Here is a 15,350-nt window from a genome sequence, read left to right as displayed (position 1 = left end):
CTTTCTCCCTCTTCCTCTCTTCTCACAGCGCCCCCTGTGGGCCTAGATGGGTAAAGGGAAGGGTTGGACAGCACATTCTTTGCCATCAGTATAGCTAAATGGATGATGCAAAATGAGGAGAAAGGTGGCCATCTGACCTTGGGAACTGATTTCAGGGCAAAGAGTTTTAAGACACTGGGACCAATATTTGTATTTTAAACTCAGATGATATTTGAGAAATGGTTCTGCAACTGCAACAAGGCCCACTAGTTCATGAATTAATGTGTCATAACTTATGCTCAAGCACCACACAAACATCCCATGTGTAAATTATTGCACAAGAATTTCATGCCCTTTTGTGTCCTACAGCTTAATTAGTCCATGAAGCTACATGAGTTAGATGAAACCCAAAGGGGATTTTTGTCATGTAGTGTGTAAAAAGGAGAATGTTGGGAGATATTTGATGCTTTTCTGAGGGGAAAGCAGTGTTGATTTTTTTTTTTAATGATTTTCTTTGATTTCAGTTTCTGTGATGCTCAGGCTGCAACAGGTGACTTCTGAGCTGTGGTTGTGAGCTTTCTTTAGTTGGTTGAACACCAACTCATTTCGGTAAATATTTATTGTTTCTTTAGACATTATGAAGGGCTATCAAATACCAGATGAAATACAAAGCAGCAGCTTTGAAACCTGAGGAACGGACCTCGGCAGCCCCAACTCAACTTGGCTAAACTTAGCCTCACTGAACCAGATCCCAGACTCTGCACCCTGGACTTGCTACAGCTTTCTGATCCTGGAATAGTCTTCAATTCCAGCTAGAATGCCGTGTCAGACATTTCGTGGATTTGGTCAAAAACTGGTACGCAGACGTAAGCTGAAGGCACAGGTGGCTGAGAGTGACCCACGGAGAAGATTGAGCACTCTGGATTTAGTGACCCTGGGTGTGGGCCGCACACTGGGTGTAGGTGTGTATGTCCTGGCTTGTGAGGTGGTCAGCAATCAAGCAGGGCCATCCTTTGTGATTTGTGTTTTGATTGCTGGCCTATCTTCAATGTTGGCTGCACTGTGCTATGCAGAGATTACTGCCTGGGTTCCCCATTCTGGCTCTGCATTTCTCTACAGCCATGTCACTATAGGTGAGCTTTGGGCTTTCATCACTGGCTGGAACTTCATCCTCTCCCTTGTTGCTAATGCAGTCATTCATTTCCATGTATTGTTCTTAGCTTTTGAGTCGCTGCGTGTGACACTGCAGGAATTTATCTTACCGCATGTTTCCCACTACCTTAGAGAAGACCATATAAGCTTCATCTTTATGTTCCTTCTGTGGTTTCTCATGTATTTCTGGTATGATTCAACTTCCTTAGTTGCCAAAGTGCTCATGTTGGTGAAAATTTTGGTTCTTAGTTTTATCATCATCGTTGGCTTCATTAAGGGGGACCTGCACAACTGGAAGCTCACAGAAGACGACTATGTAAAGGCTGGACTCAATGACACCTCAAGCTTGGGCCCTCTGGGCTCTGGAGGATTTGTGCCTTTTGGCTTCAAGGGGATTCTCCGTGGAGCAGCTACCTGTTTCTATGCATTTATAGGTTTTGAGAAAATTGTTAGCAGAGTTGAAAAAGCCCAGAACCCCCAACATTCTATCCCGAGGAGCTTTGTGATTTCACTCTTCATCCTCTTTGTGCTGTATTTTGGTGTCTCTTTAGCCCTTACACTTATGGTACCTTACTACCAGCTTCAACCTGGGAGTACCTTGCCTGAGGCATTTCTCTTTATTGGCTGGGCTCCTGCCTACTATATTGTAGTGTTTGGATTTTTCTTTAGTTTTTTTGGAAATACCTTTCAATTTATTAACCCCATCTATGACCTCTTATACGATATGGCAGTGAATGGACTCTTGTTCCCTGTCCTTACCAAGATCCTCAGTTGGAGATACTTCTACCGTGTAATTTATTTGATTTTTATGATTATTGCAGCAATCACGACATACTTCTTTGGACTCACTGATGTTGTGGACCTCATGTTTTTTGGGTCCATGATATCTTACTCCATGGTTGCTATTTGTGTTCTCATCATCAGGTATCAGCCTGAGGTGAAGAAAGGGGGAAGTGAATCAGAGGTGCAGGAGGAGAATGGACCTGCAGAAGAGAAGCTGACTCTACAGGGACTACTTTTTCCAGGCAGCCCCACCCCCACTCCACTCTCTGGCCGGGTTGTCCGTGTTTGCTCCTCACTGCTTGTTCTGCTGCTCACTCTTCTTTGCCTGGTGCTGGCCCACTGGCCAGTTCTGCTTTCTGGAAACCTAGCGTGGATTTCAGTGGTTGTGCTCCTCCTGGTGCTCATCACTGGGATCACTGGGATCATCTGGAGACAGCCACAGAGCTCCAGTCCCTTTCACTTTAAGGTCCCTGCTCTGCCTCTCCTCCCAGTACTGAGCATCTTCATGAATATTTACCTTATGATGCAGGTGTCAGCTGCCACCTGGGCCCAATTTGGTGTCTGGACTCTGATTGGGTTTGCTCTGTACTTCAGCTATGCGATCCAGTCAGTACAGCCTGGCCTCTAACCATACTTATGCTAGGGCCAAAACTGCGAACTTTTAAGTTTGTAGTTCCAGTACCTATTTTTTTTTTTTTTTTTTTTTTACTTATCTACTTTTCAATTGTGCCTGTGTCTGCTCACTGACTTAAAAATATTATTTAAAATGTGTGCCTTTGTGGCTCATTCGGTTAAGCATCCAACTTCAGCTCAGGTCATGATCTCATGGTTTGTGAGTTTGAGCCCGGTTTTGGGCTCTATGCTAACAGTCAGAGTCTGTGTCTCCCTATCTCTCTGCCCCTCCCCACCCACACTCTGTCTCTCTCTCTCTCAAAAATAAATAAACATTAAAAAATTCATAAAAATATTTTTTAAAAAACTTGAAAAATATTTTTGTTTTCTTTGACAAAGTATCCGGTAGCAGTGGGATGCCTTACTGGCTCAGTCAGTAGAGCATGTGATTCTTGAACTAAGGGTGGTGAGTTAGAACCCCACATTGGGTTTGTAGATTACTTAAAAAATATGCAGTAGCAGAATTACTGGATTACACAGTAGATCTATTTTTAATTTTGTGAAGAACCTCCATACTGCTTTCCGTAGTGGCTGAACCAATTTACGTTCCTACCAATAGTGCATGAAGGTTCCTTTTTCTCCATATCCTGGCCAACATTTGTTTTTCTTGTCTTTTTTATTTTAGTCATTCTTACAGTTATAAAGTGACAAATTATTTGTATTATTAATATACATTTCCCGGGGCTCCTGGGTGGCGCAGTCGGTTAAGCCTCCGACCTCAGCCAGGTCACGATCTCGCGGTCCGTGAGTTCGAGCCCCGCGTCGGGCTCTGGGCTGATGGCTCAGAGCCTGGAGCCTGTTTCCGACTCTGTGTCTCCCTCTCTCTCTGCCCCTCCCCCGTTCATGCTCTGTCTCTCTCTGTCCCAAAAATAAATAAACGTTGAAAAAAAAAATACATTTCCCTGATGATTAGTAAGGGTGAGTATCTTTCCCTGTGTCTATTGGCCATCTATATGTCTCTTGGAAAAATGTATATTCAGGTCATCTGACCATATTTTTAATTGGATTATTTGTTTTTCTGGTGTTAAGTTGTATAAGTTCTTTATGTGTTTTGGGTATTAACTCCTTATTTGATGTATCATTTACAAATATCTTCTCCCATGCAGTAGGTGGCATTTTTGTTTTGTTGATGGTTTCCTTTTCAGTGAAAAACTTTTTAGTTACATGAGTTCAAAAAGATAGATGCACCCCTATGTTTATTGCAGCATTATTTATCAAACCCTGGATATGTGGAAAGAAAAATGAAATACAGCCCCTGCCCTTATGGAGCACATATTCTAATATAAGGGGTAAAGCATAGCTGTAACACAAAGTGCAAAGTGTTGTCATAAAGAATATACAAATAAAGTGTCTTTGGAATTCAGAGTGCAGGATGATCATTTGTGGCTGGCACAGTGACTAGTAAAATGAGAGAAGACTTTGTAGAGGAATGGCCTTTGAGTGGGCTCTACAAGGATGGATAGGATTTTGTCACATGTGGGCAAGAGGGAGGGACTCAGGCAGAGAGAACAACACTTGGAAAAGCACAAGAAATGAAGTAGTGTTCAGAGCACACTGAACATAGAGTGTAGCCTGAGCCTGGCTGTGAGAGGGGGCAACAGAACATGCACAGGTGGATCAGAGCCAGAACTTTCCTCTTAGCACAAAGTTCTTTGTCTTTGAACCCACTACACATGCTGAAAATTGCCGTGGTTGGTTCTTCTACCTGGCGATATCTGAATTCTTGGGCTTTAATTTTCTGTACTGTTTCTTGCTTTGGTCCACCTGCTCTGAAAGTGTACAGCTGAGACCCAGGTGTCCTGGCTTCTGGTGTTGTTTCCACCACAAATTAGCAATGTGACCTTGAACAAGCTGCTCAATTCCTTCAGTGCTCTGCTTATTTATCTGTAACACAAGAAGTCAGAAGTTATTATTTATAAAGTTCCATTTCCTTAAAAATTCTAGGACTTCTGATTCCTCTGTCCTTTATTCACTCCATTAGGTGTCTCTACTGTGTGGGATCTGAATATGCATCCTTCCCACTTTTCACTGAAGCCCATTGTTGGTGCTATAGAACTCCAATAAATAATACCCCTGCCTGTGTTTAAAACCAAGTGATAATCAAGACATAGAGACATACTATTAAACAGTCAGCTACAGCCTAATTGGTTTGCTAAGCCCACATCATTAAATTAGACAGACTTAGTCCTCACAGGTAGTGCTGAGCACACCCTGCCTCCCACCACAAGAGACAGTCTGTTTTTATCAGATTTTCTCTTGTATGAGCAAGTTGGAATGCAAGTATCCTGTGGACAAGTTGGTTCTGGATAAATAAAGAAAACCAACACAAAACTGGAAGGGGCTGAGCTGGGCATCCTCACAGCTGTCTCTTCAACTCACTACTCAAATTCTCAATGAGAGAGGGTGTGGAGAGAGGCCAGGAATAGTACTGTGATCAGTGATGGCTCAAATTTCAGCTCCTGCCACCTCAATTGGAGGGCTTGTGAAAAGCCTGCTCCCAGTGTTTGGAATTCAGTAGGCTTGGGTGGGACCCAGAACTTGTACTTCTAGCAGTTCCCAAGTGATGCTGCTGATGGTGGTCCAGGGACCACACTTTGAAAACCAAAGCTTCAGCTGAAGCCTCTCCACATGTAAAGATGAAGGGAAAAAAACAAAGTGCCTTTTATGTGGGAAATAGGTTCAAGAATTCCTTACACTTACATAAATGAGTTATAAAAGCTTAGGGCCCAAAGCCAATGCCACAAAGTGAAAGCGCCCATGGCTAGCCATTAAGTAGAACACAACATAGAGTGGAAAGCCACGTTTCCACAGGACAAAAGCATCTGAGAACTGCTAGAAGTGGAAAGCCACTTTAACAGGACGAAAGCGTCCAAGAACAGCCAATGGTACATAGGTTGTAATTGAATCTTGTGTAGCTTATTGTCCTCAGGATAGCATGCTCCATTTATCTTAGTCCTTATAAAAGTCAGATAACCAGATGCAGTGCCTGCAGGAAATGGCCGTCTGCGTGGCCCTGAGATGTTATGACCCTAACCTCTAACACCGCATGCTTTTGAGACCCTTTATCTCTCACACCCAAGTTAATGATGACTGTTTTATTGTTTCTTTCTGCATGCGCATCATGTATTTAAGTTTTCAAGATCCTAATAAACATGGAGAAAGGACCCTTATTCAGGGCTCTTGTCTCCCCATAGACATTAGCCTCTCTCATTTTCATTTCTGTGTCTACTCTCTTGCCGGACAAGAGAGAACTCCAGATTCCTGATCTGCGACAACCTTCATATTTTAAACATTTAGATTAAAATAGCATCATTAATCCTTTCACAGTGTGGAAATCATAATGATTAATCTAGCAATGTATGTGTATTTAAAATCACTACAAAGTACACTTTAATATAATAGTTTTATATGTCAGTTATACCTCAATAAAGCTGAAACTTAAAAAATAATATACCACAGTTATCTGTGTGTCTTTATTTATTTTATTCCCTGATTGCAGATCATAGGTTGTGAGTGTATCTTATTCACTCCTCCTGACCATCCAGTTGGGGGCCAGGAACAGAATGAGTATATAATAAACTCATGTTAAATTGAATTGAGCCTTACACATTTCTTTGGTACTGAAATTTCTCCTAACCTTTCAGGCTATATGGTGAGGGATGTGTTGTTTCACATTTGAAGGGAAATTATGGGACAGGTTTGTATTGTGTATTGTGCTCTGGAGCAAGATGCCTGAATCAGGAAGGGATGAGATATGACTCTCATGTCACCTGGAGGATAGACAGACAGAAGGATGTGGGCAGATAGACTATTCATGGGAGACAGTTGTGTCAACTACTCTGGTCATCAAGATCCTTGCACTTTGAAATGTGGTCCATGGGTAAGCAGCATGGCTGTCACCTGGGAGCTTGTTAGAAATGAGAATCTCAGCCCCACCCAGACCTACTGAATCAGAATCTACATTTTTAACAGGCTCCCAAGTGATCTATATGCTGTTTCCACTTTGAGAAGTACTGGCCTTAGATGATGGATGATAGATGTCTGGCCTCAAATGAGCACTAAGGAAGGTCTGAAAACTTTGGTATTCAGAACACAAGAGAATGGGCCTAAGCTTGGAAATTGAATTTTGGGAAGAGAGGGAAGTGTAGACCCTGGCTGCCCTCCTGTCCCCAGGCCTCCCACATTAGTCACTGTGGTAGGAGTTGTCACTCTGCCCACCTAGGGAAAATGCCTGATGTGCCCTCTCTGGAGTCTGCCTGGTCCTCAGGGGCTCCCCTGGGGCAAGAATCGTGTGGGTCAGGGGTGCTGCCAATTCTGTCTCCCCTACTTCATGTGATGGCCTGAAAGGGACTGGGGAGGTCATATTAGTCACACTGAGCCTCAGGGTTGTACTTTCTCTTAATCAAATGAGTGATAACTTGATGATGCTAATTGAGGAGGTTATGGAGGTTGGGGATATTGAAATTGGAGTTCTTAACTTTCTGTCCTGGAAATTAGGATATTTTCATCCTTCAAAAACTTTAAGGAGAGACAAGATGACTGCATGAGATGACTAAATCAATTCTTTTTGAGGACTCTTGAAGTTTTTAAATGGTTAATAACAAAATGTATGAGACCTATAATTACAGAGACCTGGACTGATTGGCAATGCATCAGTGTTACCAGGTGGGCATTTGAGAATTTTCTTCAGCCTTTGAGGGTTTGTGTACCTCATCCCCAACCAGAATGAGTGTAAAGAGAGGCCAATATTGAAGGAAGACAGATTGAGATAGAAGATAAGGAAGAATTTCTGAGATTGGACAGTGACCAGGAGAGATGGGAAGGAGCAGACTCCCCGGCCATGCACATGGCTGTCTCACTTGGGTTTGGAATGCCTCAGATGGGCCCCTGTCCAGAAAAAGGGTACTGTACAAAATGAACTCTCAAAATCTATTTCATCTCAAGAATTCTGCAGTCACCTCCTGAAATAAAAGGCTGGGGTGGACGTTTTGTATGTATAAGGCAGTGAGGTATGTGGATGATGAATGGCAGAAGGAAAAACCAATTTTAGAGCATTGAAATCTGTTGCAAATTTTAAAACAGGGCTTGGATTTAGGAGAATAAGTTGCATGTTAGGGTCAAGTAAGAGTTTTAGGTTTTCATGTCCTTCCCATCTGTATGTATTTATCTCATCTCACTGATGAGATTTAAAAATCTCCTAAGGGAAAAGAACATTTCTTTTATGTATGACTTTTATATCTGCAATGCCCCCAAAATGATGACAAAAGTAATAACTCCCATTGGCTGAGTGGTATGCCCTGTACTTTGACCCAAATATTTTACATAATCACCTCTTTCATACAAGAATTGTATGAGGTGAACATTGTTATGCTTCTTTTACAAAAGTTGAGACTAATGCTCAGAGAGGTTAAATAATTTGTGCAAAGTGAGTGTGAAGCTAGGATTAGTGCTGAGTTTGAGCAAAGCTCACGCAGCTTAGCCCTGAGCTATACTCTCTGTGGGGTAGTGGCTCAAAAAGGGGTAATCACTGACACTTGATGGCATAGAGGTAATTGAAGGGCAGTGGATAATTCCAAATAGTGAGTCATGAGAAAACAATTTCTCTTTGTTTGTGGAGTGTAGTTGGAGAAACACTTGGTGACACATGCAAGCTTCTACTCAGACATTCTTTCATTCACCTTCACTGTGCCACACCCTGCAGTCAGGAGATTGGAAAGGGCCTGAGGCTGGGTACATATATTCATAAAGCACCTCATTGAAAGTCATGTGTGTGCCTAGTATTTAGAACTATGTGTTTAAATTTGAGTGAAAATATGCAGCAATATTGGAGTACGCTTTCTAGGTAGGTTTACCAACAAGCATATTTGTTAGACTTTCTGATTATGGGGTGTGTGTGTTGTGTGTGTACACAAATCCTGAAGGAGTTCAGCCAGTTATGGGGAATTAGCTGCCTTCCACTCCCAGCCATGTAGGTGTGTTTGTATCAAAAACTGACATTTATTTTTCATCACCTCTCAAGGGAACCTCAGTATGTTTTCTTTCTGGGAAGATTATGGCTAAGACGCTGGGCTGCTTGGAGCCCTAGAAATCTGCTACAATCAGAAGAAGTTTGCAGCTGCAACACAATACCCTCCTGTCTTTTACTTTAGCCTAATACACAGCTGCCCTTGCATGCACACCGCTCATGTAACCATCTCCTCTCTCCTAGAACCCCTCATGGAAGGTACTAAGAGAAGACATTTTATTTACTTCTTTGCTTGCAAGTAGAACTTTCTATTTGAGCCATCCCAGAAAGAGGAGAATTGAAAATTATACCACTGAAGGAATCTAGAATTGAGATTGTGAGAATCAAGTAATTTGTGAAACTAACTTCATAGAAAGCAATGGGCATTTATGGGAGCAAGGATAGTGAGAGAAGTTGACTCTCTCTCTTTACTTCTTTAGGAAACCTGAAGCAAAGTTCCTGGAAGCAGGCAGGGTATGATCAGCAAGTGGTTTGAAGGCAGACAGAGCACAGGAACCTCCTCCCCCACCTTTCAATGCCAGTATTTGGGAGACTTTTATGAGGGATTTTATGACAAACTTTACTTCACATCTGGCATTTCACAGCCTCTCTTTTCCAGAGAAGAAGGAAATGTAGATAATTATTGACATATAGTATCAGAATATGAAGGAAAATGGACTCTGGAGATGGAAGAGGAGATTTTCTCCCTTTCCCCAGGAAGGCAAATTATCTAACTTATTTGTGCAGTGTCTGCTTTTCTGTGCTTTGTGCTCTTCTCAGTAATGAGAGTAAGAAATCCTTTCATTGTTTATAAAGAACCCAGTGGGGAGAGACAGGAGATAAGAGACATATAGATGGAAGCATAATGGTTACATATGTTTACTATATATTCTTTATATCTATGGTGAAAATGTCCCATTTGAACCGTATACCTCTTCAATAAGATCAGGTGTAGGAGAAGTGGGGATAAAAAAGCTAAGCTGGGACCCAGGACTTGGCTCTGGTCTTCTGTATTTAAGGCCTCCAATTTCTGCAATTTTGCCTGGAATTTCACTGGTCCTTTCAGTTCACTCTCCAGTGATGAAGAGAAGTTCAATATCAGTTGATGCCTAAAGTCAAGAAATCCTTGCCAGTAGCTGTGTCTTTTCCTTGGAATGCCACCTCTCAATCTCTGACTACTGAAGTCCTACACAGTCATCATGGTCCAATTTAAATGTTACCTCCTGTCACTGCCTTTCTGGATAATCCACCTCAGAAGTAATTTATTTCCTCTGACCCTATCGTTTGTGTCAGTGTTACCATAGCTGTCTTTTTTTTCTTTCCTTTTTTTTTTTTTTTAGTTTACAAGAGTCAATTTATTAAAAGAGTAAAGTCATTATTTAAGATAAAAATCAAAATATTACATAAACATGCCATATTACTAAGATTAACAGTGTATTTCTTTAAAGAGAACATTTAATAACCAACATTTACTTTATTGTAACAAATCTTTTAATAACTTCAAGTTTAGTCACCTGTTATTTCTAACATTCGTCTTTCCCGTGACAACAATGTATCACTATTTTTTGGTTAAAAACTAGATGTTCAGTTTTAGGTGAATGCAAGTGCTACACTTTGTCACTTTACAGTACTCAAATGCAACCTGTAAGTTAGGAATACACTTTCAATTCATAACGCATGAACAGTGATCAAAATCTGAGAAATCCTCCAAACTCTGATATTATCATTAACATTTGTTGCCCTGACATCTTAGTGAGTTCTTTAAAGGTTGCAAACGTTGTCATTAGGCAATTATAGGGTGAGGTTGGGACAAGTTTGTCCCAGACAAGGGCACTGCGGACAGGAGATCATGGGTTACAGAAATGGAAAAGCTTCTGAGGCCTAGTAGGTGCTAAATTGGTGGAATCCGCATCTCTTAAGAAATGTCCCCACTCCAGCAGAGTGATGGGGCAGGGATCTACAGGGACAAAGAAAACAGGGCTTAGAAGAAACAGGCGAAGAGGAAAACAGCACTTGGGCTGTCCCTTTTGGGGTCCAGGCATTAGATCAGAAGCCGCTGGGCTGGGGGTTGGAGGCTGGCGGGGTGCTGAGCTCGTGGCGCCAGGCGGACCCCGAGAAGCGCGGGGCCACCACGTCCGCTCACCTAGCCAGGTCCAGCACGTCCCCAGCGACAGCAGCTCAAGGGGTCTGGGTCGGCTCAAGTGCCACCCTCCACCGCCCTGGTCTGCCTGTGTCTTACAGGCCCCTGCGCCACTTCTCCTCCTACCCACGGACTCCCTTGGGTCCCAACTTCTGCTCTTCACCTCAGAGGGAGATGTCTAGAGTCCTGGGAGGAAGATAACCCCAGGTGGTTTCTTAGCTGAGGAAATCAGCAGTGGGCGTCCCCTGGAGCACTCCGCCCCCAGAGTCTCCTGTGCTGCCAACTCCCATGGCTGACTCTCCACAAACTGTCTTCAGTGGTGCTTCCCCTGTGACTTCTCTTCCTCCCTCACTAGCCTGTGGGCTTCTGGAGGGCAGAGACTGTGCCTGAACATACTGACATTCTCTCCACAGTGCTTAACACAGAGCTAAAGACTTGTTCAACAACTCTCACGTGTGGATACAGTTGTAGGACAGAGGCCAGGGGTAGAGAGGTAGAGGTAGGGGCATTATGAATATTGATTAAGGTTATTGTTAATAGAGACCTACACCATACTTTCAGGTAAAGATCATATTAGCAGGAATATTTTATCCCACCAGTAGATTTATTCCCATATAATATGTTTACTCATCATTCATTCTTTCTCTCGTTCATATATAGAGATTTTCCTAGTGGGAAAGCAAATGTTCACATAGTTACAGAGGGTGATAAACATCCCAAGGATATGAACAAGAACTTGGGATAAAGAATAACAGAATTTTCTTTAGATAGGGAGGTTAGGAAAGGCGTTTATGGTCACTGTCATATATTTATCCTACTATAATTATGAGTTAACTCAATTTCTAATCTGAAGAGCAAGAAAGATAAAATCATTAACAGTATGAGAATAACAGCCTTCCCACCAGGGGGCGTGTTAGCCAATCCAACCTTAGGAATGGCTCTTTCTCTGGTGGAACTTCCCAACCTCCCGCCTTGCTTTGACAAGAGGAAAGTCAGGGCCCTCCCCTTGCCTCAGGATGGACCCTGCCCCCTCTTCTCTAGCCTAGGAGTTGGGAGAAAAAAAACAGGTGTTAAGAGTTTTGAGCTTGCTAGAGACTTGGAGGCAGATCAGTGTAGTGGCCTGTGAGTAATGCCCTAGGAGGTGAGAAGCTGAGGCAGAGATGGAGACAAAAGTACTCAGAGAGAGAGGGAAACTGCTGTCACAGAGGTTCCCCTTTCACCTCCCACCTCAGTCTCAGTGGGTTCTGGGCTCTGTACACTTGGGGAGCTGGTCAGGGCTTTTAGGCTTTAGGGAAGGGGGTAGATATCCCATGAGGGACTTTAGAGACCATTATCCCAGCAGCCTCAGCTACCTCTTTCATTACCAGGTTCTTTGACTACTTTCCTGCTGCCCACACACCAGCACAAGTTGGTATCATTAGTTTTGGTCTCTTGCAGGGCAGGGGGCATATTAGGAAAGGCTTGAGAGTGGGTAAGAAGAATCTGAGACTGGTTCCCTGGAGCTTTTACACCCATTAACCCTTTCTTGTCCCTGCTTCCTGTTGGGATAACACGTTTTGGTTGCTACATCAAGAGGAATCGTTCCAGTTCACAGGAACGGCCTGACCTCCTTGGTCCTGCTGAGGAACACCACAGGCTGTTAAGAAGATCTTACTGAGGTTACCATAAGTTCCTCAAATTCAAGTTGTTGCCTTAACCTCTCTTCAGCCTTCCCCCACCGATTGGGACCAGCTTCTCTGCCAGTTGTATCTTGCACAAGAGTAAAGGCTGTACTTCTTTAAAAAAAATTTAATATTTATTTATTTTTGAGAGACAGAGCATGAGTGGGGGAGGAGCAGAGAGAGAGGGAGACACAAAATCTGAAGCAGGCTCCAGGCTCTGAGCTGTCAGCACAGAGTGCCATGCAGGGCTTTAACTCATGGACTGTGAGATCATGATCTGAGCTGAAGTTGGACACTTAACCAACTGAGCCACCCAGGAGTCCCAAGGCTGTACTTCTTCAAGAGGAACCTACCTCTCTGCTCTATAGTGCCTAGAGGACTTACATTGCTTTGTTTTAAAGAGATGCCTGTTCAGAGAGGAATAACTGTACTTCCTTCTAGCTGCTCAGGGCACACACAAGACACACTCCTGATGCTCAGAAAGGACAGGCAATTTGGAGTAGTGGTACCTACAGAGTGCTTGAAGTCAAACAATCAAGTTCTCATCCAAGCAGGTCCACTTGCTGTGCCTGAAGCAGGACTTATATCTTCTAACATCTGCACTAAGGCTGGCACCTGAGATGAGATGAAGTGGTTTTAGATCTGGCAAGGGACTTCAAACTATGGGTACAGGGAAGTGAGGTGGAAAGAATGAACACTGCTTGGAGAAGGAAAAGGAAGAGTGGGGCCAGGACACACATGGAGGCAGAGGAATGAGACAGTTGACTCCTGAACCCAGGGAACTCAGATTTGTATCCAGGGCAGAGTTCATAATCTGTACACTGTACTCATGCTCTAGTTCCAAGCTGAAGGTCCTTTCTGGAGTCTCTCCCTCAATGGCAGCAGCCTTACTATCTCCCTTCTGTGGGAGACAGGATAGGGCATTAGGCTCAGGATAGGTCAGAGCAGATTCTGGTGGGAGAGCTGACATTAACGTGGGTGAATATAGACAGATTTTCCCAAGAGCTTTGTTCAAAAGTAGGAGGATTAGGGGATGGAAGACAGAGGAAGGAAGAAGGTCCAAGCATCCTCTCCATGTTCACTGGATTAGGGGATGAGAGAGAAGGGGAGGCTTCAGTCAGATTCATGTCTCCATTAACTGTTTTGGTTTCCTACTTTATCCCTTTCAACCACAATCTAAGTGACTGAAAATAGAGGGTATATTGCTAATAACTTCCCTGGTCCTCCATTCCACATCATGTAAGTTTATCCTGTCACGTGTCCCTGGAGCAGATACTCCTGTGACCCATCTCCTTCAGGGGAAGGCCTTTCAGTCCCAAGTCCCTCCCAGAACAGGCTCTACAACAGCAAAGCAGAATGTGTACTGGGGATTTCTCCTCACGCCTTAACTCATGTTGTTTTTCTACAGCAAAGCTGTCTGCCTACCTCCCCATTCCTCTCCTTTCTTCCTCTTTTCCCTCTTCACCACTCCTGTTTCTTTCTATAACCACCTGCTGGGGTTGGGGATTATGTTCTCTACATTTCACTCCCTCTACTCTTGCTTCTTCTGTCTTTTGATTCTCCTCTTAAAACCTCCCCCCGTCCCCCATCCTTGTCACTCCTCTCCTCTCCCTGCCTGGTCAGTTCTTCCTGCCTTCTTCTGGGTCATTTCACTTCTCTTTTTCCTCTCAACCTTCTTTATCTATGACTCCAACTTTGAAGAGATGGGGAGATGAGTTTTATGGACAGCATCTGGGAGGGAGTGGGCTTTGGACACAGCAAGAGGCATGGTGGTCACACATCCAGAGGAACCTGATAGGCACTGACAATGTGGCCTAAATGTCTTCTAACCCATCCTGTCTCTTAGGTGGGACTGAGGTGCAAGTGACAGAGACTAAAATAAAACTGGTTAGATTATGTGGTCAATAAGTCCTCTTTGCCTAAAGTCTAGGCTTAACAATATCCAAATATAAGGGGCACCTGGGTGGTTCAATCACTTAAACATCTGACTTCAGCTAAGGTCATGATCTCACAGTTTGTGAGTTTGAGCCCTACATTGGGTTCTGTGCTGACAGCTCAGAGACTGGAGCCTGCTTCAGATTTTGTGTCTCCTTCTCTCTCTGCTCTTCCCCTGCTCATGCTATGTCTCTCTCTGTCTCTCAAAAACAAACAAATGTTAAAAAAAAACAACTTAAAAAAACCCAAAAATAAATTTGAGGAGTCACTGGCAAGTGCAAGTGGGGATATGGGCATCCCCAGGTGCATACTGTCTCTAGTCATAAGGAAAGTGGGGCCACCCACTACTTCCTCAAGTTCACAGGTAACCCCATGAAATGGGGTAAGTTCCTGCTTTTAAGGCTCAATTTTGTATCCCAGCCACAGAGAACTGGTCAAGGTGATAGCTGAATCACACAATTGTCAGGGAGTGCATGCTATTGTTCAATTGTTCAAGTAATCGTATGCCCATGGGGTCCTGTTATTATCCCCACAGAGTAATAAGCATGAAGTTGGCTACAGATGAGACAAATTATATACTGTGATGAATTCCCTAACATTTACAAGTTGCCTTGCTTAGACAAACAACAAATATTCAAAGACTAATCAGAACTAGAATTCAACATTTATAAAGGTGTGTTACTGAAAGATAAATTTTCTCTCTAAAATCACCCTCATTTCCAAAGAGAGTCAAATAGGGACTAAATCCTTGGAAAAGGAAGTCCAATTTTAACAAAGGTGACCTAATTATTTACATAAGCTCAGCAAGAATAGTGATTGATCTTATAGATTCTTTTAAACTTGCTTTGCTGGAACTTTTCATAAGGACTCTCTTGATGGCACTTTCAATAGTCTCTCGAGGCCAGAGGCCAAGCCGAATAAATACCTGCCATCAATTTTGCCAGTGATACTTGTAGATTTGGGTGAATTTCTCTTCTGAAAATCTTCCAAATTTATCCTGAGGTATACTGCACCTGCCAGGAAG

At 43.2% G+C, this 15,350-nt stretch overlaps 1 protein-coding gene across 1 annotated transcript in view; it reads left to right on the top strand.

Moving 5' to 3' along the window:
• Positions 1-2,735, top strand: part of LOC124501492 (cationic amino acid transporter 3-like) — a 52,723-nt gene extending 49,988 nt beyond the window's left edge. The window contains 2 exon segments of the mRNA XM_047065717.1: positions 612-2,521; positions 2,523-2,735. Coding sequence (XP_046921673.1) covers positions 797-2,521; positions 2,523-2,579 — 1,782 coding nt within the window. The 5' untranslated portion in view covers positions 612-796 and the 3' untranslated portion in view covers positions 2,580-2,735.
• The last annotated feature ends 12,615 nt before the right edge of the window (positions 2,736-15,350 follow it).

The sequence above is a fragment of the Lynx rufus genome, unplaced genomic scaffold, assembly GCF_022079265.1.
Source record: "Lynx rufus isolate CCGP_SWC_20201006 ecotype Redwood Valley unplaced genomic scaffold, mLynRuf1.p SCAF_7, whole genome shotgun sequence".
In the NCBI taxonomy this organism is placed as follows: domain Eukaryota; kingdom Metazoa; phylum Chordata; class Mammalia; order Carnivora; family Felidae; genus Lynx; species Lynx rufus.
This window is presented reverse-complemented; position numbering and strand designations above follow the sequence as displayed.